A 24,665-nucleotide genomic window follows, 5' to 3' on the forward strand; every position below is an offset into this window, starting at 1 on the left:
CTATAAAATGATTAGCGTATCAAAAATTTTACATCAGGACTCGCACAGGTCAAACCGTAATCCGGATTGAAAAAGATAAAACACGGAAAATGTCTGGAATTACCATATTAGGTTAGGAGGGAGTTTTCGAAAGAGTTTCGGGTTGTAAAAACGCAAAAACGATTGAAGTTGGAAGATTCCCGGCTTTATAAAATAATTTTGGTAATTATTCAGAAATTAATTAATAAATACATAAATCATTATAAAATCATATAACACTCCAAAAATTATCAGAAAAATATTACAATTATCTATATTTTATTCTGAACATATAAAAATTAAAACACTCAAGGAATATCACATATAAACACCCAAACATCAATTCCACTTATCATACAATTCACAAAAATTCACATAAAAATCACATAATAATTTCAAATAATTATAATAATAATTGAAAATATGGGATATTACAATCTACCCCCCTTATAAGGATTTCGTCCTCGGAATCAGCAGAAGAAAGCACTAAGGATTTTCTAACCAACTTTCCATTTCCAAATAACCTTAATTTTCCATAATCTCAAACAAATCTTATATTCCTTGTATAATAAAACTTTTGCAGGAGCTTTACTGGGCACCATTGTTCCATTCAGATCCTTTGACCAATTCTTCAATAGAATCGCGTTTACTGATTGCGAGAAAGAAGAATAGAGAGAAAGATAGAGGGAAGAAAAGAAAGAGAGAGATAGAGAAATAAAGAAACAGATTGACTTCGCTATATACCCCTGATATTTTAATCGCATTGGAATCCACTGTTGCTCTTGATAATCCCATCACATAACCCTGCTTTGACTTGACCAGGATAACTCAGCTTAACTTGATTGGCATACCTTCGAATATTTGAGATGATAAAATCATGGAATTTCAAAAAAGAAAAGAATTTAATACCATAACGGAACCAAAATCTGAATTTGAAAAAGATATTGTTGAAATAAAAGAATAACTGAGAGATCAATATGATCAAACGAACTTGGTATTGCGTGTTCAAATGAAGACACTACTAAAGGTTGTTAACCTTCATGTATTCACAATACACACAAGTGATGGCGTCCCATCCAACTTCTATCACACAGACAGGTATACCTTGTGTCCTCTATAGTTAGGGTTGTTCATCTTAGTCAGAATAAAAGCAGATTAAAGGATTTTAAACTCAAATGAATAAAACTGAAAAGATTTCAAAGTTGATATTTCTGGAGAAAAATGAAATCCAGAAAACAAGATTCTGGCACAAAATGATTAAACGAGTGTTAGGGAATATATCCTCTAACTGATACTTCTTTTTGAGAGATGACAAAAGAATTTATAAAAAGAGAAGGTATTGCCAAAGTCTTAATACTTATCTTCAATTTAAACTCTTCTGTTGACTCGCCATCCGATTCTAGATACTTCTTCACGTTCCAAGGATATCGATAATCTCCATCATCGTCGAATTGTAGTAGCCTCGGAAGATTCCACAATAGAAGTTTGCAGCTTCTCGGAGTTCAATCCAGCTCAACACAACCATCTCAAACGAATCTGCCTTATCTTAACATATAGTCCAACACGAACTCGATATGAGTTCAAACATCCTCACATAGCTATACACACTCCTACACACTCTCGTTTCTAGTTTACTATAACCTCAGCTCTGATACCAACCTGTAACGCCCCCAAATTCGGGGTCAGGGGATTTGGTCGTCACTATGAAACCTCAATCCAAATTAACCTGTTTAATCAATAAACAAATGCCAGCGAAAGATATTTAGCACAAATGACCCCAAACTAATCCAAGAAATTTTAAGGTTACAGTTCTAGAAACAAGAATTCCAAATTCCATAAATAATTTTTACTTCCTTTTAAAACTCTTTTCAACAAATTCCAATTCAATAATAACCCGCTAGTATAACTTCGAAAAGAAGTATAATAGGCCCAACTATAATACACAACTATAATATAATATAGTATAAACAACTTTATATAATAAAACTTACACTAGTCTGCAAACCCTGGACCAACCACCTTCCAAAAGCTTCTTCTTTGCTTCCTCGAATTACGCGGCTAAACAGCAAGCTAATCCTTACTGGAGGTTAAATTTAAAAACAGGCAAGTATGAGCGAAAGAAATGCTCAGCAAGATCATTATGACATATATAGGGTCTTTTTGATATAAAACCGACATCTGCATTAGAGCAGAACATTTAAAATCATAAATTGTTGAATTATAAAATTTTAGTTGAGGAATCCTAGAAATTGTTCCTTAATTGTATTCAAAACCAATTTGATATTTTTTAGCGAGATACTTCAGCAATACTTTGAATCTTGACGAGAATAAAACTCGTAAAACAGTGTTTACGGAAATATCGTAAACCACAATAACATGAAACAATGATTATGGATTGAATCATAAACTTTATTCAAAACCGAACTCTTCAAATTAATATTTATTTTGCTGTCATATCAAATTAGATATCAATATGAACTTTGATGCTCACAATATTCCATACTGAAGTCAACATCATTCATCTATATTAATACCACCTTTGATATTTAACAACAACGTAAGTATCAGCCTAAATCAAAATCTGAATCAAAACCGCACTTTACCATTATTCCAAAATAGAAATAGTTGATAAATCATTCCTTATAAGATTATCAAAAGCAATATAATAATATCGATTGGAACCAAATTATGCACTATGTTGTTTCTGATGATCAGTCATGAAATAACACCGGTATCCCGCAGCCATACCGTTAATATAGGTACTACCCGTATCCCGAAGACATACGTTACCTATAGGGCGCCAGAAAAGGCATAACAAGCCTTGTAAGATAATACACTTCCATATTACACTTCTGTATAATAGTTCACGCTGGACCGGTGCTTCGGCCTCTTACGCAATCAGTAACCATTCAATCTCAAAACCTTTTATTGAAAAAGGGTCATAATACTCGACACCCGAAATAATTTTATTCCCTCATTCACTTGGGCAGGAATACTTGCAGCAAAATCATTTTTCTCAAAACCCAAAACATTTGTAAATCTATTCTGAACATAGAATAGCAGAAGAGTGCTTGCATAAACAGAATTATTTAATTCAGCGATATGTAAAACATTTATCTATCTTGAACTGAATAGGGAAAGCAATACTTGCATGATAAGATTCAAAATAAATATCACTTGAACAATAAGTGATGATAGAAATACTTGCCTTTGGGTTTTAGCAGTTAGTCACACTTGCAAAGACGTATCTATTCTGACATTCTGTCTCAAAATATCACCGTCTTTATTTTCAACATTTTACTGATATGCTGCTCCTGCGATTGCTAGAAGCCAGATACCCAAAACCATTTCATCTCATTCTTTATCCAACGTCTTGTCCTGATCAACTCGAATGATCCACATCTATAATTAAAATATATAACTTTAATCTCCTAAACGATAATCACTCGACGAACTGCGCGTCAAAAGCCTATTGTCTACCCATACGATAGCCCACACATAAATATAACATACAATCACAGGACTCTTGATCCACATACACACATAATTCATATAACACGTAATCACATAACTCACGTAGCATGTAAAAAAAATAATTCACGTATCACATAATTCATATCACACATGACTCGGTTCGTCAAAAGGTTCGACTCGGTACGTTTAAAATGGAAATCGGGTCAAAAATATGATTTATCGATCAAAAATCGACTCAGAATGATTCGTAAAACAAGCGACCTTTCGAAACAAAAGAATTTGGGTCTCGAAAGTATTTTTATTGAAAGCGAAATATTTTTCTGAGTCTAGAGGCGTTTGTTTCGTATTAAACAGACGAACGGTTTATTTATAAAAATATCTTGTCCCTACACGTAATTAGGTTTCATAAAATTTAATTATATATCCTCGTTCGACGTCTCCGATAATCGTAGGTTACGTTCCCGTATTTTCGGAATTAATTTCCCGAAAATCGGGCAGCGTCTCCTTTATTTATTGGCCTATCCGTCGAACATCCCGACGTCAAAACACAACAACACAATCAATCGCAATCCCAAAATCCAACCACCAACTTCAGTTATTAACGTCAATTCGCAAATTCCCCAATACTAATTAAATATAATTATTAATCGTTATCATTCATATTTTTATGTTTTAAACCGTATTTTACAATTTTTATTCGTATTTTGTGTTTTAAATAGTAGGACTCAGATCAAATCATCATAGTCCACCGTCCGCTCGTATAAATTCATCGCGGACGGCGGCAAAACTTATTGGTGCCCGATATTATTCGGGTTTCCACATAAATTTTGCCGATTAACTCGCAACCTTCAAAAGTTAAATTCAAATAATAATGAGGGTTTATTCGGAATAATTTGCCAAATAATTCGGGTAAATATTTTTAAATATTTACTTCGAATTTCAAAAGCTAATCGAATAAACCACAACTAATCACTCAAATTTTAGCATTTCATTTCATCGAAATATAATCACAGAAGCCAGATATCTGAAATTCAGAAAATTCGAAGCAACACTACACGCACGCCCGCACGCGCGGCTGGCCGGAGGAACCAACCGCTGGCAACAGCGGCACCAGCAGCACGGAATCACCCACACACAAGAACACACACACACGAGATTCACACGCAACACACGCACACACATGTAAACACACACACCACACTAACGCGCACAGTACGCGCGAACACGGAGAAGGCGGCGAACTCTCGCCGGAAAACAGGACACAGGGCGGCGATTAAACTCACCGGAGAAGAACAGAGAAACGTCAGGAAAGGGGAAAAACAGGAGTAAGGATGGGAGGGAGAATCGAAAGAGCACAGGAGAGATTCGAGGGAGAGGTGACAGGGGAGAGGAGAGAGAGATCGATGGGAGAGATAAGGAGGGGAGAGAGACTTGGAATTAATTTGGGGGAAAAATGAATATATCTGATTACCCATCCCGAAAACTGAATTTGTACTGTAATTTGTCAATTTCAACGAACAACTTACGGGTAAAATAACCCGAGATTTTTATGAAAATAGTTTTAAAATTTCCTGGGTAATTACATACTAATAAAATAAAATGTTCAAAACTTTTAACCATTTTTGGATCGCATATCCGATCCGCATTTTATGATTTAACAAATACACGCGCGGTTAAATAGAAGCCATAAATTTACCGGTCTATAAAATGATTAGCGTATCAAAAATTTTACACCGGGACTCGCACAGGTCAAACCGTAATCCGGATTGAAAAAGATAAAACACGGAAAATGTCCGGAATTACCAGATTAGGTTAGGAGGGAGTTTTCGAAAGAGTTTCGGGTTATAAAAACGCAAAAACGATTGAAGTTGGAAGATTCCCAGCTTTATAAAATAATTTTGGTAATTATTTAGAAAATAATTAATAAATACATAAATCATTATAAAATCATATAACACTCCAAAAATTATCAGAAAAATATCACAATTATCTATATTTTATTCTGAACATATAAAAATTAGAACACTCAAGGAATATCACATATAAACACCCAAACATCAATTTGCACTTATCATATAATTCACAAAAATTCACATAAAAATCACATAATAATTTCAAATAATTATAATAATAATAATTGAAAATATGGGATATTATAGTTACCATCAGTCATCGGCTCTTTTCCAGCACGTCTCCTTCTTGGGGCCACTTCGTCATCCGAAGATTCGGAGTCTCTCTCAGTATAAGGACCAGAAAATTCTTGATCCTCCGGGATAGGAGCCAAACCTTGTATGTAGGGGGTGTGTGCACCCGTGCTTCACTCCGTCCAGCACGTCCACTTCCTCCAACCTCGGAGTAAAGGGGCATCCCATAAGGGGGGTTAGTGGTCACAACAGTTGAATACTCATACCCAACTGGTCGATAATTCACAGGTGTATGTAGTTGTTAAAGTTGGGGATTCGTACCTTGAGGAGTCGGGGGAATCGTCCTTTGAGGTTGAGGTTCAGTTGCCCCTACCTGGGCTCCTCCTTGGGTGGCGGCATAGGTTGAATGCGCAGGTACCTTCACGGTCGACAAAATCGTTTGGGTTGTCTCCGCTGGTGTTCCTCCTTCTAGGGCGGTGCTTATTCTCCGTGTTCTTGCCATGGTTGTTGTTTCCTTCCCACAGACGGCGCCAAATGTTATGGATCAAAAACTAAAGTATAATAATTGCTGTATTTATCACTAAAGAACGTGAGCTTCGAGGCTCGATTTGACTGCTCTTGTGTTTTGTGACTCAATCTGCCTTACAAGATGCCTAAGTACCTTGCTGTGTGCCAAGGATCAAGTCAAAAAACGTAGTTCTGATTTGTGGGGTGAGGCCCCTTATATAGATATTGGGAGTCCTTGAATTGGACTTGGGTTAGAAGACTTGGTGGGCAAGTCTTAGAATTAGAATAGACTTTGGAGTCCTAAGCGGTAGGAAGCTGATTCCTTATCCCACCAGATTCCTTGGAGACCAATCTACAAGGATTTATTTCTCCACTAGGAATCATCTTATCAGCTGACTTATCCCTTATTAATTAATTACGAAATTAATTAATATTCAGGGTTTTGGGCCTTCTTCAATGGGCCTAATATTCAGCCCAATTCTGATATAATTAATATGACATTAATTACATACTTAGTCCTTATTTTATCCCCTATCAGAATGTGACGATGTTTTTCGGCCGGGTCATATAGTCAAATTTTGAGTATTTTTTTAAACAATGGGCCAAGTTCTGATTTTGAATTGAAAATAAACTAAAATGCATTAACTCCTTATAATTCGAACTTATCTAAATATGTAATACTAATATAGATTATTTATATATATGAGATATATTTTCAAACTGAAAATTAATTAATAAATAAGATAATAATCCATTTATGTGTTATGCTTAACTTTATATCTGAAATTTAATTTTTTAAAATTAATTGTACAAATATTCAAGTAACTATCTTTTTTTTGCGGAATTCAAATAACTATCTTTAAAGTTAACTAAAATATTCATTTAGCACAATTACATATTATGTGTATGATAAAAACACATGTGACAATATAGTGTACTGTAGGTTATACAGGTGAATGGAATATTTCGAGTTTGATTCCCACTTGCTGGACAATAACTCAATATGAAATGCCAAGGATGGTGGTGGCTCTAAATGTCACTTTGAAATGAAAAATATTTTAAATTATTACTTTTGAAAATTATAGCACTAAACATCATTTCAAGATTGGCAAAAAACCCAAAATCCTACATCATTTAGGGTTTTGACACTTTACTTTATATATATATATATACAAAACGTTAGATAATGTAGGGTTTTGGTTTCAAACACTACATCATGTAGCGTTTGGTCCCAAAACTCTACTTTATCTAGCATTTTACATATATAATTTTAAAAAAAAAATTGACCTCGAATAAAAATTTGTTAATTCCTAAAATACTAAAAACATATTTAATTTGTTTCTAAAACTCCAAAGGGAATTGATGAATCCTAAAATGTTAAAAATAATTAAATTACGTTATACTTCTAAATTTAAAATTGTTTAATTTAAAATTTACATGTAAAACCTAAATCGGTGTAACGTTTATTAATTTCTTTTTTAATATTTCTTTTTTTTTATCGTTTCTAAAATACAAAAGGGGATTGGTGAACACAAATGTTAAAAATTGTTAAATTATGGTATAATCTTAAATTTTATAATATTAAATAAAGAGCAATATCGAAAATGATGTTTTAGACCCCTAAACAATACACCAAAAGCTCAAAATAAGAAAAACAAAAACAAAAAAAAAACACAAAACGTTACATGAAGTCAATTGCTACATTAAAAATTTAAAAAAAAAAAGAAAAACGAAACGCTACATCCCATACAGTTTTGGGTGGTAATTTTGAGAAATGATATTTTAACCATTTCACAGCTAAATTGACATTATGGTCCATTTCAATGGAAAAAGTGCGGCAAACTAAATATTTGCGGGCTATTTATGTTGAGTTTACAGCAAACGGGTCAGAGGCGGTGCAAGTGGCCTTGATGTAGTTAGTATCCAAAGGATGGTGCTTTGAAACGGGTAAAACCTGCAGCAGATGAGCTAAAAATAAGCACAGACGGTGGCTGTGTTTGCATAAGTCGAGAAATATGGGTTTGGATGTATTGCGAGGGCGAGGGATCATATGGAAAACATGACAGATGTTTTCTCAAAGTGTATTTCAGGTGAATTGCACCCAGAATTGGTGGAAGCCATTGGTGTTAAGGATCTTTGAGTTAGATCAAAAGAAAAGATAGTAGCTGTTGAGGGAGGAAGTGACCGTGATATAGTTAGTGGTACCAGATTTAAGGAGTAAAATTAAGATGTGTTCCCCCTCTGGGAATGTATGTACCTCTGATAATATAATTTTCGACCGTACCAACCTTATTGAATCTTCAGGTAATGTGTCTGTTTCTTTTTCTTAAACATACCGTTCGGACATGGTCTCATTTCTGCTGATGTTTTGCGCTGATTTAATATGTTAATGGAAGTGTGAAAGATTCATTAAAAAAATAACTGTATCACCAAAAATGCTATTGTATAAGTAAAATTGTACAAGTACTGCACAAGACAAAGTAAATATATTAACTTTTCAACTAAAGATTAATTCTCAGATGAATTACAAACTGCAGCATTCTTCATAACAGCATGATAAGACGATCATTTAAAAGAATATGAATCTTTAAATATTTGATACAATCTCCCCTAGTTATCCCCCCGAATGACACCAGCTATTTTACCCCTCACCAGGAAACATAAATTTACATCTGGTTAAGGCCAAGTTAATATCAGCTGTAGACTTCTACATTATCAAGCCTACAACTTGGTTTCTTTCCTTCATTTATGCAAAAATAACATGTTCAGTATTTTTTTGGTGACACCCCTGCAAGATGAGCATGGTTTATCAAATTTTAATAGCATATCACCATCGACTATTTCGTCACAGTAACTAACAAATATTTTCACACTAGTCCAAATTATAAGGTTTGAACTCCTTTTCATCTATAGTGGGGGTGGGAAAAATGGGGGAGGAGGAAGTAGTGTAAGAATTCAAGAGATCTCCTTACCTCATTCAAAAGGGGAGATGCATTGTTTTTCAAGCTTACGTATCACTTCAACTCTCATCCCAAACCATTCATCAATCCAAGCAAAACAATTTCGATGACTTCCATGAAAAAGTGCTCTCTCACCCTGTAGCAGTTGCGCACAATATTTATTTAGCAATTACAAAAAAGTGTACATATTTGATTAATAAATTTGAATATATACTTCACGAACAAAAGAACTTCTAGTTCAACACAGAATCAAAACAAGAGTTCATGACTAGCCATAAAAAAGACCTCATGAGCCATAAACCCATGATCAGTTATATTAAGCCATAAACCCTTGATCAGTTATTATATGTGCCTGTTTGGATGTTGTACAAAAGCACTTACATGGACTGAAAACTGATTTCCACATAAACTAGACTGTTTGGCAAACAAAACAAATGCCCATATTTAGCACCAGAAAGTTGATAACATGAATGTTAATTGAATGGTACTTTCAGCCTTCTGCGTTTCATTTCTTATTCTTCCTTTATTACTAGTATCAAACCCGAATAGCTAAACAACGTGTTTTGCCCTGCATAAAATATCTTTCAACATTTCTGTTCTTAAATATTATCTTTTCAATTTTATATTAGAACTACACTTATAATAAAATGTAACAAGTGCCAAAGTTGATTTTTAAGGTAATGTTTGGTTGATTTTTTTCAAAGATGACAAAATAGAATGTAATGGCTACTTGTATACAATAATTTTTTTTTACTTTTTTTACCGCCATTATGCCAAAACTTAAAAACATGGATCACTCAAGGTAATTAGTTCCTCAGCATCAGTACCGCAATAAAAGCTTGCTCTAGTTGACTTCCAAATCCCCAATATGGAGCATCTACTGTGACCAACTTGTATGCCGTCATTACTGGCTTACAGCTCTCCTGAAAGGAGAAACAAAATGTCAAGACACGAAGTACCAAAACGGCAGTGATAAAGGTAAAGCTGATCGTGAAATTTACAGTTGTGTAGAAACCTATTACATAAAATATTCATAAACCAATTACATGATATCAACAGATTTAAGTGGCACTACGTGGAAATCATGTTCCACATTATTGTACTAAACCAATCAGAAACATATTTGAGACAATAGTTAGACTCGGAATGACTGAACCAAACTGAGGTAAAACATTGCTTCAGGGCAATGGCAAATGGTTGCTGGAACCACTACCACAACAAATTGTTCATAGAACACTAATGTAGAACAAAAACCATAAAATGGTAGCACAAACTAGTGTATAACAGAGTTAACTGCAGTTTCCACCCCCAACTTTACTGGAAATATGCACCCCTTATCATAATTTTATTGAATTGGGCAGGGGGAAACCCGGAACTTCAGCAAAATATATAATCAAAATAAATTTCACATTTTTCAAATAATATTAAAATTTAATCAGCTACACATTTGTACACATTTGTTTTTCGGGCAAAGTTGGGAGGTGCAAACTGCAGTGAACTCGGAATGACTGAACCAAACTGAGGTAAAACATTGCTTCGGGGCAATGGCAAACGGTTGCTGGAACCACTACCGCAACAAATTGTTCATAGAACATTAATGTAGAACAAAAACCATAAAATGGTAGCAAAAACTAGTGTAGAACAGAGTTAACTGCAGTTTCTACCCCCAACTTTACTGGAAATATAATTTTATTGAATTGGGCAAGGGGAAACCCGGAACTTCAGCAAAATATTTAATCAAAATAAATTTCACATTTTTTAAATAATATTAAAATTTAATCAGCTACACATTTGTACACATATGTTTTTCGGGCAAAGTTGGGGGTGCAAACTGCAGTGAACTCTACACAAAATGGTTTAAAGATATCCATTCCAACCATTTTCTAAGAAAATACATGTCGAGCTCATTAGAAGAGGCACCCTTGGGGGTGCCAACCATTGTCAACTCACCTAAAATATTATTTTTTAAACTTATCTCTCATCCATGTCAAAGTTGGTACCCTTTAACTCCAATAGTTAGCAACCTCTCAATACTTAAATGGTCCCCACAGCAACTTAAAAAAAATCAACACTAGATAATTAAATAAATTAAATATAATTGAAGAGGTAAGATTGATATATACATTTCTTACAAGAATTGGATTTTGGTATATTGAGGGGGTGCCAAGAGGGTGCCAAGAGTTGGACACTTCTCTTGGCACTCTTCAAGCACCCTTGACACTTCAATGGGTTGGCACCCAAGACTGTCATGCCACATAAGACTTGGCACCCTTTTTGGTACTCCTATTGGAGTTGCTCTTACATCCGAGTGATCAGTCAGTAAAAATACAATTTGCTGACGGACTATGTGTACAGTTCCCCTATGCTAAATGAAACCAGTGAACCGGGCAAGGATAAAGACTTGAATGAGTATCTTGTCAAAGAAATGTAATAAGAATTTTATATCTATATATAGGTGCATGCATGTCTTCCATCCTTTCTACGGCTACAGATAAATTTTGAGCACAAGAAACTAACCTGCCATCCTTCTAAGAGCGGACCACGACCGGTCCTTTCTGACTGAAATTTAGTCATGTCAATACTGTTGCTCCCAACAATGTAACTCCAATAGTCAGATGCATCAGAAGCAATATCAATAATTTCCACCTGTCTGGAGGCCAGCTGTTCCTTGTTTAGACCATGCACCTAGATAACCAACATCTCAGGTCAATGACAAGTTTATAAGTCGGTCAATTACCTAAGTAGAGTATATGTGTTAAAGGATAGACGTCTGATAGCAGCCTGCTTTATAAACACTTGTGGAACCCAGGTATAATTTAACTTACGAATTCAGAATCTTACATTTTCCGAGATTCCATTGTCTGCTTTATGGATGGTCTCTATAGTTAGACTAAACTTCGGAAAGTAGGGACACTACAATCAAGAAAAAAGAAGCAGAACTTGAGAGAAAGGAAGATGTTTAAAGAACAGATCGTTTCCTTCAGAGCAAATTAAACAATTATAAAAGAACAAAGAAATTAGTTATTTAGCAAAAAAACGTTTTACTACCTTGATGACTGTGTACGAAGGTGTCCGATGAGATGCAGAATCAATCAAATAAATCAGTTAGATTCCAGAAAATATTATATAACTAATTTTTATAATAAACAGGAACTACAAAGAACAATATAAACCTGTTTTGCATTTTGGGTATGCATTCCAGGCTTCCTCTTGCAGCACAAGAGCATCCACTGGTGCAAAAGTACTAAGCCAAGTTGGAGCTTTGCTGCAACATGTGGAAATTGTAAGTTAGAGGTTAATTTGGAAACCCAGAAGGTTGCATGTGTTTTTCTTCTTCAATGTGACAAGGACAACATAATAGGTAAGGTCAGAGGTAGCTGTTCATTCTAAAGAGTAATCATAAAATCAGATCATGTATTACTCATCCCAGTAAGATTAACAAAATAATAATGCCAATAAATATCAACTATCCCCACAATGATTTAGCAAAATAATATCCCCACAATGAAGGGAACCAAATTAAACAACTGAAGTTACAAAATATACTAAAATGAAATAGCTACTGTATTTCATCTAATACTTTCAACATCTGAGCAATTTACAGTGGAAGGGTATGTTTTATACTTCATCTAAAAGCAGAAATATAGTGAGCAAGAATCACCATTTACCGGCTTGATAGAATCTAAAATACGTGAAAAGAACTAAAAGATAAGATAATACTAACTTAAATTTCCTCTTTAGGTTACCGAAGGATAATTTTACAAAAGATTAAATCACCAACGCATAAATACGCGACTAAATAAATTATGTGAACTCTCTCAGACTATTTGGATAAGGGCAGTGAAACGAAATAGCACTAAATTATAGCAAAGATCAATACCACCAATTTAGTATGTATCCTTCATCCCATCACATCCTTCACTTACCATGTGGTCAAAAAGAAAATTAAATAAATTAAACTCATTCATTGATTTCTTCACTCGTAGCCAACAAAGTGTTGGTACGGTTGAGCTCTTGTATCCCTTGCGGGAGGTCGAACTCCTGGTGGGTGCGTGTGTAATAAAAAAAAAATCTCCACTCTACCTCCTCAGAATTTTCTCTTTGCGTGTTTTCACATTTTCAATTTCTTTCTTCTATTATTCCATTCCTTCAAACCAAATAAAGCATTACACTCAACTCTGAATCTGAGAAAAGAGACAGTGCTAAATTACTGCCGGTTTAAATATCAATGTTGCTCAAGTGAAGGGCATAGATCACTTTTGTCACCAATCTCGACTAGGTATCATTTTAGTCCCTAAAATCATAAGATATGTCAAACAGATACCTCTAAATATGCACTCGAGAATTAAAACTTAATTTAATGGAGATGCTACTCCAACCAGATTAAAAGTTAGAATTATACTTTTTTAGATAATATATTTAGATTTTTTTAAAAATATACCTACTATTTATTTTTAAATTTATAGGTATTTTATTGTATTTAAATTAAAATAATTAGTATATAGGCTTTATAAAATCTAGAAATAATATCTCAAAATACTGGAGTTTATAACTTTTAATTTGGTTGTGGAGCATTTAATAAAAATGTGTGGAACTTAATAAATATATTACTTTTATTTTTCGTATTTGGAGTTATTTGTTTCATATTTATTATGAGTTCAGCTATTTCAGATTGCTTTAATATTTAACCCAAATTACTGTTGCATAAACTCTCTACAAGAGAAGCACGATTTCCTTCTCTATAACCATAATATCTTGTTCTACCACTACTAAATTGTTCTACCAGACCTAAAATCTTAACCAAGTACAATAGACGTTATATTGCAATTACTCTGAGTGTACATACGTTAAATAAATTGGTAACTTATTATCACAAGATTTTCATATATGCACCAAATCAATCAAGTAATCAAACACGCCCAAATATACACACAACATCTGGATTAAAGAAAATTTAACAACAGCGTTCTGTTTCAGTTAGGTTTTCAGATGTTCAGAGTCACAGCCTCATAAAAGTTACCTCTGCAACCTGTAAATCTTTGAAGTATATCTGCCCTTTCCGAAGACATCGTCTTCAAATGGTCTGCTCTCCAAAACATCCACTCCTTCTGTATTCGTCGTAGTCTGCTTCTGCATTTTCATGACCATGTACATCTGAGCTACTTGATACTGCAGACATAAATTTCCATTAGCAAGTGCACATTTAATTCATAAATCGTCAACTACATAAATCACAAAACCAAATTTTCAGTTCAGCTGACTTGAGAAGTACCTCTTCCAATGACAAAGGCATGACAATTCGACTTTAGAGGCACACCAGTTCAAGAAATCAATAGTCAAGGAAAGTTTAATAGTATGCAATCACAATAGCAGGAAATTCACATAACAAAAATAATTTAATCTTGACATAACACAGCTCAGATATTTCATTTAAACATAAATAAACAATTAACAAAGAAACCGGTACACTAAAATATAAAGACAAACAATAAAGATACAAAACAAACATCACAAACATTGTTATACTACTCAAATTCAAATACAAAAAATAAAAATCAAAAATCAAAATCAAAACTTGACAAAAGATACGAACACCCAACAAAAATAATTCACATAAAATACTCAAATGGGAGGCAAAAAAATAAAAAAGGATACAATTCCTTGAGCTGAACCATGATTATATATTTGTATAACAAAAAACGAAGTAACTTTCTTGAAATGCAAGAATATAGAAACAAGCTTAATTTCAATGTAAATGTTGTGTGTGTATATATAAAGAAGAGGGGAGGGGCTTTGTGAAAGCCTATTAAGGACAGAGGAGAGAATGGAAGTTGGATGATAATTCTGAAGGGGGAGAATATTCCAGAGCAATTTGGGTATATGAACCGTTGTAATGAACTGTTTACTACTAAAACTAATCCTGTCATTTTTGTATTAAGAAAGGATGGAAAGCCAAGGCAAAATAATTTTTTAATCAAATTATAGAAATATCCAATGAAATTCCTTACATTAGGGTTTGGTAGGTAATTTTTTATTCCAAAAAATTAAATTTGAAAAATGTCAGTAGAAGTTTTTTGAAGTAAATATAATAAAAAAATGATTACATCATCTATTTATTATATAATTTTATTTGACACGGTTAACTCATATCGCTAATCAAAACAGCTATTTTAAAAATTATTTTTAATTGATAAATACGGTTAATACTGTAATATATAAAATACTAACTTAACTTAAATAATAAATTTTGTTGTCCGAACTCCGGTCAATTTTGTAAAATAATATTTTCGCTACAATCATAAAATTGTAGAAAATCATTAAAAGCCCAATTAATATGTACAGTAATAATTCTACATATGAAATGGTATACTACATAGAATTTAACTTATATATAAATATATAGAGTATATATATATATATATGAGTTACAAAATTCAATTTTTTGAAAATATAAACCGATAGTATAGTAGCTTGTTTTTTTCATAGTAGTCAAAATTAACTTCATCCCTGACTTAATTTTAAAACATAATTAGCTCATAGTTTGCTCGTGTTGTAAAAAATAATTGTTTAAGGCATTGATTATTTGAAATGTTTTCTTTAATAATTATTATCAATTTAATGATATCTTTTCAAAAGAATATTATTCTCGATTCCATAATTTAAGATATGATCAACATTCATGTCATTCCTAATTATGAATCTTGTCAATATTCCAAGTTATGTTATGAATATTAATAGCATCAAGATATTAATTCAGTAAAATAATAAAATATTAGTTTATCTAGATAAAGTAATAATAAATTATTATATAGATAAAATAATAAATTTAATAAAATAATATTTTTTTGGGTCCAACGAATTATATCCTATACATAGCTGTAGGTACAATAATTTATTTCATTTGTTTTATTATACTAAGGGGTTTTAGTGGTACGGTTTGGTCAGCAGTTGCACTAATATATTTATTTCATTTATTCTATTATACTATTATAATAAACATAATAGATAACTATTTAAAAAATTGAATTATAAATATATATTCTTAAATAATATAAAATAATAATAAAAGTATTATATTATATATATAATACAAGTAACAATTATCTTAATAAAAATAAATATAAGTAATAATTAAGAAATCATTTGTTATTCACATTTAATGTAGAACCATTTTCATGCGAAAAATTGAAATGTATTAGTTTGATTTAAAATAATTTTGAATAGATAATTTTATTTTTATCTTATAAAATAAGAAACACATTTAGATTATTTTTAGGTATAAATATTACGTATCTTTTATTTATTTTAAAAAATTTCAAGTACATCAATCCAATAAAACATAAAAAAAGGAAGAAATATAATAAAAATAATAAAAATAATTATTATTATTATTTCAAATTGAATGAAAATCTAATAAAATACATTATTTACTATATTTATTTCATTTATTCTAATTTTCCATTATAATACTTAATAATTTGTATAACAAATACATTAGGTAATTAACTAAGAAATTAAACTATAATTACATATTCTTAAATGATATAAAATAATATTAAAAATATTATATATATAATACAAACAATAATTATATTATTAAAAATAAATCTAAGTAAGATTAGCAAATTATTTGTTAATCGGGTTAATGTCGATCTTAAAAATAATTGGAATGGGTAAGTTCGATTAAAAAAAATTTAAAAAGATAATTTTAATTTTGCACATATAAATAAGAAATACATTTAGATTATATTTAGGTATAAATATTAAAGGTGTTTTATTTCATTTTGTAAAAAGGAAAAATTACGGATTGTCTTTTAAAACATTTTGAGTACATGAATTTTATAAAACATAAAAAATTATAGGAAATAATATAATAATTATCATAAAAAACTATTATAATTCAAAATAAATTTAAAAGTATTGTGACAAAAAATATAAAGTATTTTTTTCAAAGTGAACCGAAAAATTATGAAATATTGTCAAAAATACAGCAAAATGCAAACTCTGATATTGTCTTTTAGTACATCAATCCTATGAAAAATAAAAACGAGGATGAAATATAATAATAATAATAATAATAATAATATTAAAATATAAAATTGAAATACAAATCTAATAAAATATATTATATACTATATGTATTTCATATTTTGTAATATTTAATAATCTATATAACAAACAAAATAGATAATTAATTAAAAAATTAAACTATAATTACACATTCTTAAATGATATAAAATAATATTAAAAATATTTTATATATAATACAAGCAACAACTATCGTAATAAAAATAAATTTAAGTAAGAATTAAAAAATTATTTATTAGTCTCGTTAAAGTAGATTATTCTTTTTAAAAAGTGGAATGTATAAGCTTAATTAGAAATATTTATAAAAAGATTATTTCAATTTTGTCATATAAAATAAGAAACACATTTAGATTATATAATTTTAGTTTCGTTTAAATTTGTAAAAAGGGAAAGTTACGGTTTGTCTTTTAAAAATTTAGAGTACATGAATTTTATAAAACATAAAAACTATGAAAAAATATAATAATAATAATAATTATTATTATTATTATAATTATAATTCAAACCTGAAAAATAATCTAATAAAATAAATTAAAAAGTACTATCACAAAAAAATGTAATTTTTTTTCAAAATCATTACTAGAACCGATATGAAATATTGGCAAGATGCAACCATCAAACAATGTTGCAATTTTTTATCAAACTCCATAATATTAATAAAAGAAAATATAAAAATAAAAGAAAAATAACTACGTAAACATATTATATGAACTATATTTATATATTGTTAAATGATATAAAATAATATTAAAAATATTATATATATAATACAAGAAATAATTTAATTTAAAATATTTATGAATAGATAATTTTTATTTTTAATTTATAAAATAAGGAATACGTTTAAATTATATATAGGTAAAACTATCACATGTGTTTAGTTTTGTTTTGCTTTTAAAAAATTTAGAGCACATAATCTTATAAAATTCAAAGGAAAATTACAGTTTAACTTTTAAAAAATTTAGAGCACATCAATCTTGTAAAATATAAAAATTACGAAGAAATATAATAATAATATAAAAAAGTTATTACAATTCAAAATTGAAATATCAATATAATAAAATATATTTAAAAGTAATATGACAATTAAGTGTAAAGTATTTTTTTCAAAATTATTGCTAGAACTGAAAAATAATAAAATATTATTACAAATGCCGCAATATGCAAATCCAAACAACTTTTTAATTTTTGATCAAATTTCATAAGATTTAGAAATATATATATAATAATTACGTAAATATATTATATGATATGATTAAAATATTCTATTTATAAATTTATAATGTGAAAGAAATCAATCAATGAAAGAAATAAAGTAGATTAAAACATATATGTTATATTTAGGTTATAAATGTCAAATATAATAATAACTAAATATATAAATATAAAAGTATATTATTTTTAAAAATACATTATTCATGAAAAACATAAAATTTATTTAGGGAATAAAATTATCTTATTAAAAATTAGTTAAATAAAGAATAAATATTAAAAAAAATGAGAATGGTCCCCTTTACACGAGCTAGTATTATCTTAAAAAATTTAACCCCAGGTTTCAATGTTATTGCAAAAGGCCTGTCGTCTTTGTCAAATAAGCGTGTAGGCTTTAAAAATATTCTGGGCGTTGAATGGGACTTTTGAGTTGGAGGTCGGCCAAGAACAGACTCCATTTGTTGACCCTTCAATCAAAGTTGGCCAATTAGATTTATTCATTTCTTATTTCCTCTATTTATTCAACCTACTCACAATTAAATTTGTTAAAAAAAATATTTTTCTCTGTTATTTCCGTTATACTTAATTATACTAAAATAAAATATAACTGACATCATCCTATTATACTAAAACAAAGTACTGACTAAAATAATCATCCTACTTTATGTGTCAAACTCTCATTTAAGCGTTTAATCATCAAATCTCAGCTCTTATTAATTTTTGTTGATGTCATTTTCCGGGATTACTGTTAAAAATTGATGTGCTGGTAGAAAAAGTGCCGCTGAAAAAAGTGTTGTTATAAAAATCAGATGACTGTTTGGTAATTTTTTGATACATATATATTTTGATGCAAAAAAATTAAAAATAATTATGCTTTTGATAAGGTTTGATGGTAAAATGAGCATCTGCTTCCCCCAACAGAAAAACAGCTTTTTATAAAAGTATGAGGGAAATTGCTTTCTCTAACCGCAGTTTTTAGGCCAAAATCACTTTTCCGAAAAGCAGCTTTTAAATTTTACCAAAAAGTTTTTTAACAGTTTTTCAACGAAAAGCTGTTGTTGCTGTCTGCAATAACAATACCAAACGCACCCTTAATTACTTCAATCTCTCTCTTTTTCATTTGTCATCTCCACTAATTCTCTCTTTAACCCATTTCTCATTTTCTCTTACCCATTTCTCCTTCTCTTTCTTTTCATTTTATATTCTTAAATTAATAACTTTTAATAGTTCATTTTCTTCATTAATTTTATCTTATTCAAAATTAATTTTAGTTACACAAATATTAATTATTATATTTTTTGTATATAATAAAAAATTGATAATCAATATTTATAATTTGGGTCATGTCATTTTATAAGTTTTTAAGTTTATATTTTATTCTATTCTCATTTGTATGTAATAAAAATATTGTATTAATATATATTATTCAAATTAAACTATTTCAAAATAACTTTTTAAAAAATAATTTTAATACAACCGGGTATCGGCCCAGAAACTAATCTAGTACTTTTGTATTTAAATACAATTGGAAAATATTACAAAATCCAAAACTATACTCGAACAACTTTTCAAATATCATTTATCTTGTTATAGTTGACCATTAAAGTAATTAATAAATGAATTCATGTACATTCAATTAGTTATACTAATTAAATTTTCTATTTTATCACGTCATCATTATCCAGTCGGCTATTTTTCGGTTCCATTTAAATACAATTGTTTGAAGTTTGTGACTGTTGATTCTACTATCAAGTCATGCACATGAAATACATTTTTTGAAAACTGATATAGATGTCTTCCAACGGCTCTTTCAAAGGCGCTCTCGCCTCCTCCATCAACAAGGTTGCTCAATCGGTGCGGGATGAATTTTTCAGAGTTGTGGTTGTTGGTAATAAGGGATTAGGAAAGCTAGCCAGAAAAAGGGGAGTGAAGAAAGGAAAGCTTGAGGACGGGGAGCAAATATTGAAGGATTTTGTATGGACTCATAAGGATATTCTAGATAAGAAGACCAGGGAGGGTTTCTTTAAAGGAGATAAGCAATCAGTAACGGAGGCTCTCAACCAAATCTATTGGAGAAGTTTGAAGCTTAGAGGAGGTTTGGAATGGAAAGAAAAAGAGAGAATAGATCTAAGTAATACGGATTCTTTGGAAGTCAGGACATATGCTCAAGTGTTAGAGACTCCAATATTTAAAGAGGTTGAAGATAGAGGGAACTATTAGGAATATGTTGTGAGCTTGATGATAAATTAAACAAAACACCTTAGTAAATTTAACTTAGTGAATTTTGTAGCACTCGACGGATGATCAAATATAGTCTCGACGGATGATTTAATATAGTCCCGACGGATGCCGATTTGACATCCACCGGGTGAGTAACTTATGTAAAAATAAGATATGTAACACATTTCTGCAAACAACTTTGTGTAGATTTTGTAGGAGCATATGAGTCATGTTGACTACTAGTGGATATACAGAATAGGTTGATTAATTGTAAATATAAGATGTCTTGTAATTCTATATAAGTGAAATGGAGTCAAGTGACAAATAGCTACCCGATGGATGATCAACAAAGCTACCCGACGGATGACAAATATGTACCCGACGAATGATCAAATTCAAATATATGTTGACAGTGACAATACAGTCACATACGTTGTGTGTTTGCAAAAGGAATGTGGCAGCCTGTTAAGCAGGAATTTGAGAACAAAGAAGCATTGCCATTTTCATGCTATTATGAAGATATTCAAAGATGCTGGAATAGAGTAGTGAAGTAACATGGAGTTAGACTAGATATGTTTTATTTTATTATCTTGTCTTATTGTCATGTAAACTTGGTAATATATATAAATCAAGTGTAGCTAGTAGAACATTCAACTAAGCAAACACATTTCAAAGAGAGATAGAAAAAGCTGCACTTGTCAAGAATTTCTATGTAGTTTGTTTGTTCTGCTTGTAAGCAGCTGTGAGCTATTCTAGTTTCACAGGGTTCTCATTCGATATATATATATATATATATATATCTGGTGGATACTTTCAAATCCACCAGAAAGTTTTAAAAACTTTTGTTTTTATTACTTAGTGTTTTGATTTATATAACTACTTCATTCTGCAATCTGCAAATAAAACACTTATATATTTCTCGAGTTAGAACTGTTTTAAAATCTTGAAAAAGTAGCCAGAATTACATTCAACCCCCTTCTGTATTTCTTGTTGTATTGTTAGGGAATAACAATTGGTATCAGAGCAAACTCTTGAAGTACAAAGAGTGTAAAGATCACAACAAACAGCAAGATGAACAAGAAGGATGTTGGTGTCAAAATTCCATTTATAGACACAGACAATTATCACCACTAGAAGGTGAAGATGCTCCTCCATCTTTTTTCTCAAGATGAGGCCTATGTGGATTGCATAGAGAGAGGTCCTCATGTACCAATGAGAGTTGCAACTTGCAATGAGCCATCTGTTCCAAAACCAAGGCATGAATGGTCAGACCCTGATATTGAGCAAGTCAGGAAAGACAAGAAGGCCATGAATATATTGTTCAATGGAGTTGATGGTGATATGTTTGGGACACAATCCAGATTATTTGTGATGGTACTGAGCAAGTAAGGGAGAATAAGATGCAGCTGCTAATTCAACAATATGAGCACTTCCACTGTGAAGAAAGTGAGTCTCTCACTGATATTTTTAGTAGATTTCAGAAACTACTAAGTGCTCTGAATTTGCGTGGAAGAGTCTATCAAACAAAAGACTCTAACCTCAAGTTCCTGAGATCTCTTCCAAAAGAATGGAAGCCAATGACAGTCTCATTGAGAAATTCTCAGGATTACAAGGAGTTCACCTTGGAGAGACTGTATGACATCTTAAAAACTTATGAGCTTGAAATAGAGTAAGATGAGAGGATGGAGAAAGGAATGAAGAAAGGAGGGTCCATAGCATTGGTTGCTGAATTAGAGAAGGAGAAAGATATGAAGGTAGAAGTTGCTGAGTCTACATCAAAGGTCTGTGAAAGCAAGGGTAAATGGCTGGTAGCTGAAAATGAAGATCACTTGAGCCAAGATGACATTGATGATATTGATGAACATCTAGTATTCCAATCCAGCAGATTTGCCAAGCTCAAATTCAGAAAGAATTTTGGAGCAGCCAAGCCAAGTAGAAACATGGTGGATAAATCCAAATTCAAGTGTTTCAAATGTGGCTTGGCAGGGCATTTTGCAAGTGAATGTAGAAAGTCTGATTCTAGCAAGAAGAAGTTTGAGCCTGTTGATTATAAACATAAATACTTTGAGCTGCTCAAACAAAAGGAAGGGGATTTCATCACACAGGAGAATGACTGGGCTGCAGATGGTTTAGATAAAGATGAAGAAATAAACTATGTCAATCTAGCCCTGATGGCCAAGTCTGCTGAAACAGAAACAAGTTCTTCAAGTAATCAGGTAATCACCACTAACCTAGCACATTTATCTAAAGCTGAGTGTAATGATGCCATAAATGACATGTCCACAGAATTATATCACTTGCGTGTTACACTTAAGTCCCTCACTAAGGAAAATGCTAAAATTAAAAAAAAAACAATTTGTTTTTAAGTGAGAGCAATAATGTGCTAGAGTGTCAGTTTATTGAATTTGAAAAATTGAGAATTGAGTGTAAGATTGCTAAGGATGAATTAATTGAGTCCTTGAAGAAAGAAGAGATTTTAAAGAAGCAGGTTGAACGAGAACATGAAGTGATTAAATCATGGAAATCATCCAGAGATGTCCATGCTCAAATCACTAAAGTTCAAGGTATTAAGTCCTTTTGTGATGCATCCTGGAAGAAGAGTAAAGAGAAGCTTGAGTCCAATTTGGTTGAAGGATTGTTGACAGATGTGGAATCGACGGATGATGGAGATCATCCGCCGAATAATCAGAAGGATTATCCGTCGAGTGACAAAGAGCCACATCCGTCGGTTGCGAGTAAACCTATTAGCAAAGCTAAACTAGCTAAGTTAAATGTGAAATATGGACCAGTCTCTAAGAACTTTATTCCAGGAGAATCTAGTCAAGTTAAGAAAGACAGGAAAGTTAATATTAGTCATCTGTCCATCAAACAATTGAATAACAGATTAGAAAAGATTGAGGTTAAAACAGAAACTAAAAAGAAAAATAATAGAAATGGGAAAGTAGGAATTAACAAACATAACAACTACACACCTGATAAATATGTGCCAAGAAAAATCTGTGTTAAGTGTGGTAGTGGTAATCACTTGTCTGTTAATTGCAAACTTGTCATGCCTACTCCTATGTCTGCACCTCCCTCTTTTCCCAACATGACTGCCATGCCTACCATGCTTATAAATGCTATGTCTGCTCAGAATATGAATGCACAATTTGCTAATATGCCATTTGCAACTAATCCTTATTATGCTGCATTTAGTATGCCTCAAATGCCATTTAGCATGCCTTACTGGAATAATATGTTTGCAAATAGCATGCCTGTTATGACCGGCATTTTCGTGTAATATTATTTATGGATTTGGTATAATATTAAAGCCGAATAAAAATATGTTCAATAATTGTACGATTGTGTAAGCGAGAATTTCTGCATTATAAAATTGTTATGTGTAGTACATGATTTTTCAAAGCAAAAGTTTATTTATTTCCTTTATTTTTGATTTATAAGGAATATTCTAAGCCTTGGAGAAATTTTCTTTTAAAAGATATTTTGTTCACAAATTTTGAAAGTGATTTTATAAAATCTCTAAAAATCCAAGTTATTTTATGGTATAAAGTTTATAATTTTTGAACTTTTATTTTATTATATAAAAATAAATCTTTGAAAATTAGTTGCTTAATAATTATCAAATTACATGGTTACCCTTGCATGCAAATTCTCTTCTATTCAACCAAGGGTCAAGGAAGACATTTCCAACCCCACTCACTTTCATTCTACTAGCCACATTACCATTTTGTCCTTGCATGCAAATCTACCTAATTATGTTGAAAGGTTATTCTTGTAATTTCTCTCATCCACTCACTTGTGGGCAAATAAAAACCAAACAAACATGATGATCACTCCACCATTTCCACACTCCTCCTCCCTCCTCCCACCTTTCCTCTCGGCCCTCCCCCTCTCCTCTCGGCTTTTTGGCTGAAACCCTACTCCATCCCCTTTTCTTCATTCTTCATTCAAGATCTCACCTCCCATTCAAGTAAATATTACTTCCTATATCATGATCATGTATAATTCAAAGAGTTTTGAGTGAAAAGTTTAAGTTTTGAGT

General features: G+C 31.3%; 1 protein-coding gene across 2 annotated transcripts; it reads right to left on the minus strand.

Annotated features, from left to right (window-relative positions):
- Positions 1-8,610: 8,610 nt before the first annotated feature.
- Positions 8,611-15,011, minus strand: LOC141668900 (uncharacterized). Of its 2 annotated transcripts, XM_074475963.1 has the most exons (9): positions 14,759-15,005; positions 14,376-14,406; positions 14,124-14,272; positions 12,152-12,368; positions 11,945-12,016; positions 11,621-11,788; positions 9,931-10,026; positions 9,116-9,239; positions 8,611-8,931 (listed from the first exon to the last, which is right to left on the minus strand). In XM_074475963.1, the coding sequence occupies exons 6-8, from the start codon at positions 11,675-11,677 to the stop codon at positions 9,117-9,119; spliced, it is 276 nt and encodes a 91-aa protein (XP_074332064.1). In that variant the 5' UTR covers positions 11,678-11,788; positions 11,945-12,016; positions 12,152-12,368; positions 14,124-14,272; positions 14,376-14,406; positions 14,759-15,005; the 3' UTR covers positions 8,611-8,931; position 9,116. The 2 variants fall into 2 exon arrangements, with proteins under 2 accessions (XP_074332064.1, XP_074332063.1); XM_074475962.1 differs by lacking the exons at positions 8,611-8,931; positions 9,116-9,239; positions 9,931-10,026 and having other exon boundaries at positions 11,725-11,788; positions 14,759-15,011.
- Between the last annotated feature and the right edge of the window lie 9,654 nt (positions 15,012-24,665).

This window comes from Apium graveolens, chromosome 6 (genome assembly GCF_009905375.1).
Source record: "Apium graveolens cultivar Ventura chromosome 6, ASM990537v1, whole genome shotgun sequence".
Taxonomy (NCBI): domain Eukaryota; kingdom Viridiplantae; phylum Streptophyta; class Magnoliopsida; order Apiales; family Apiaceae; genus Apium; species Apium graveolens.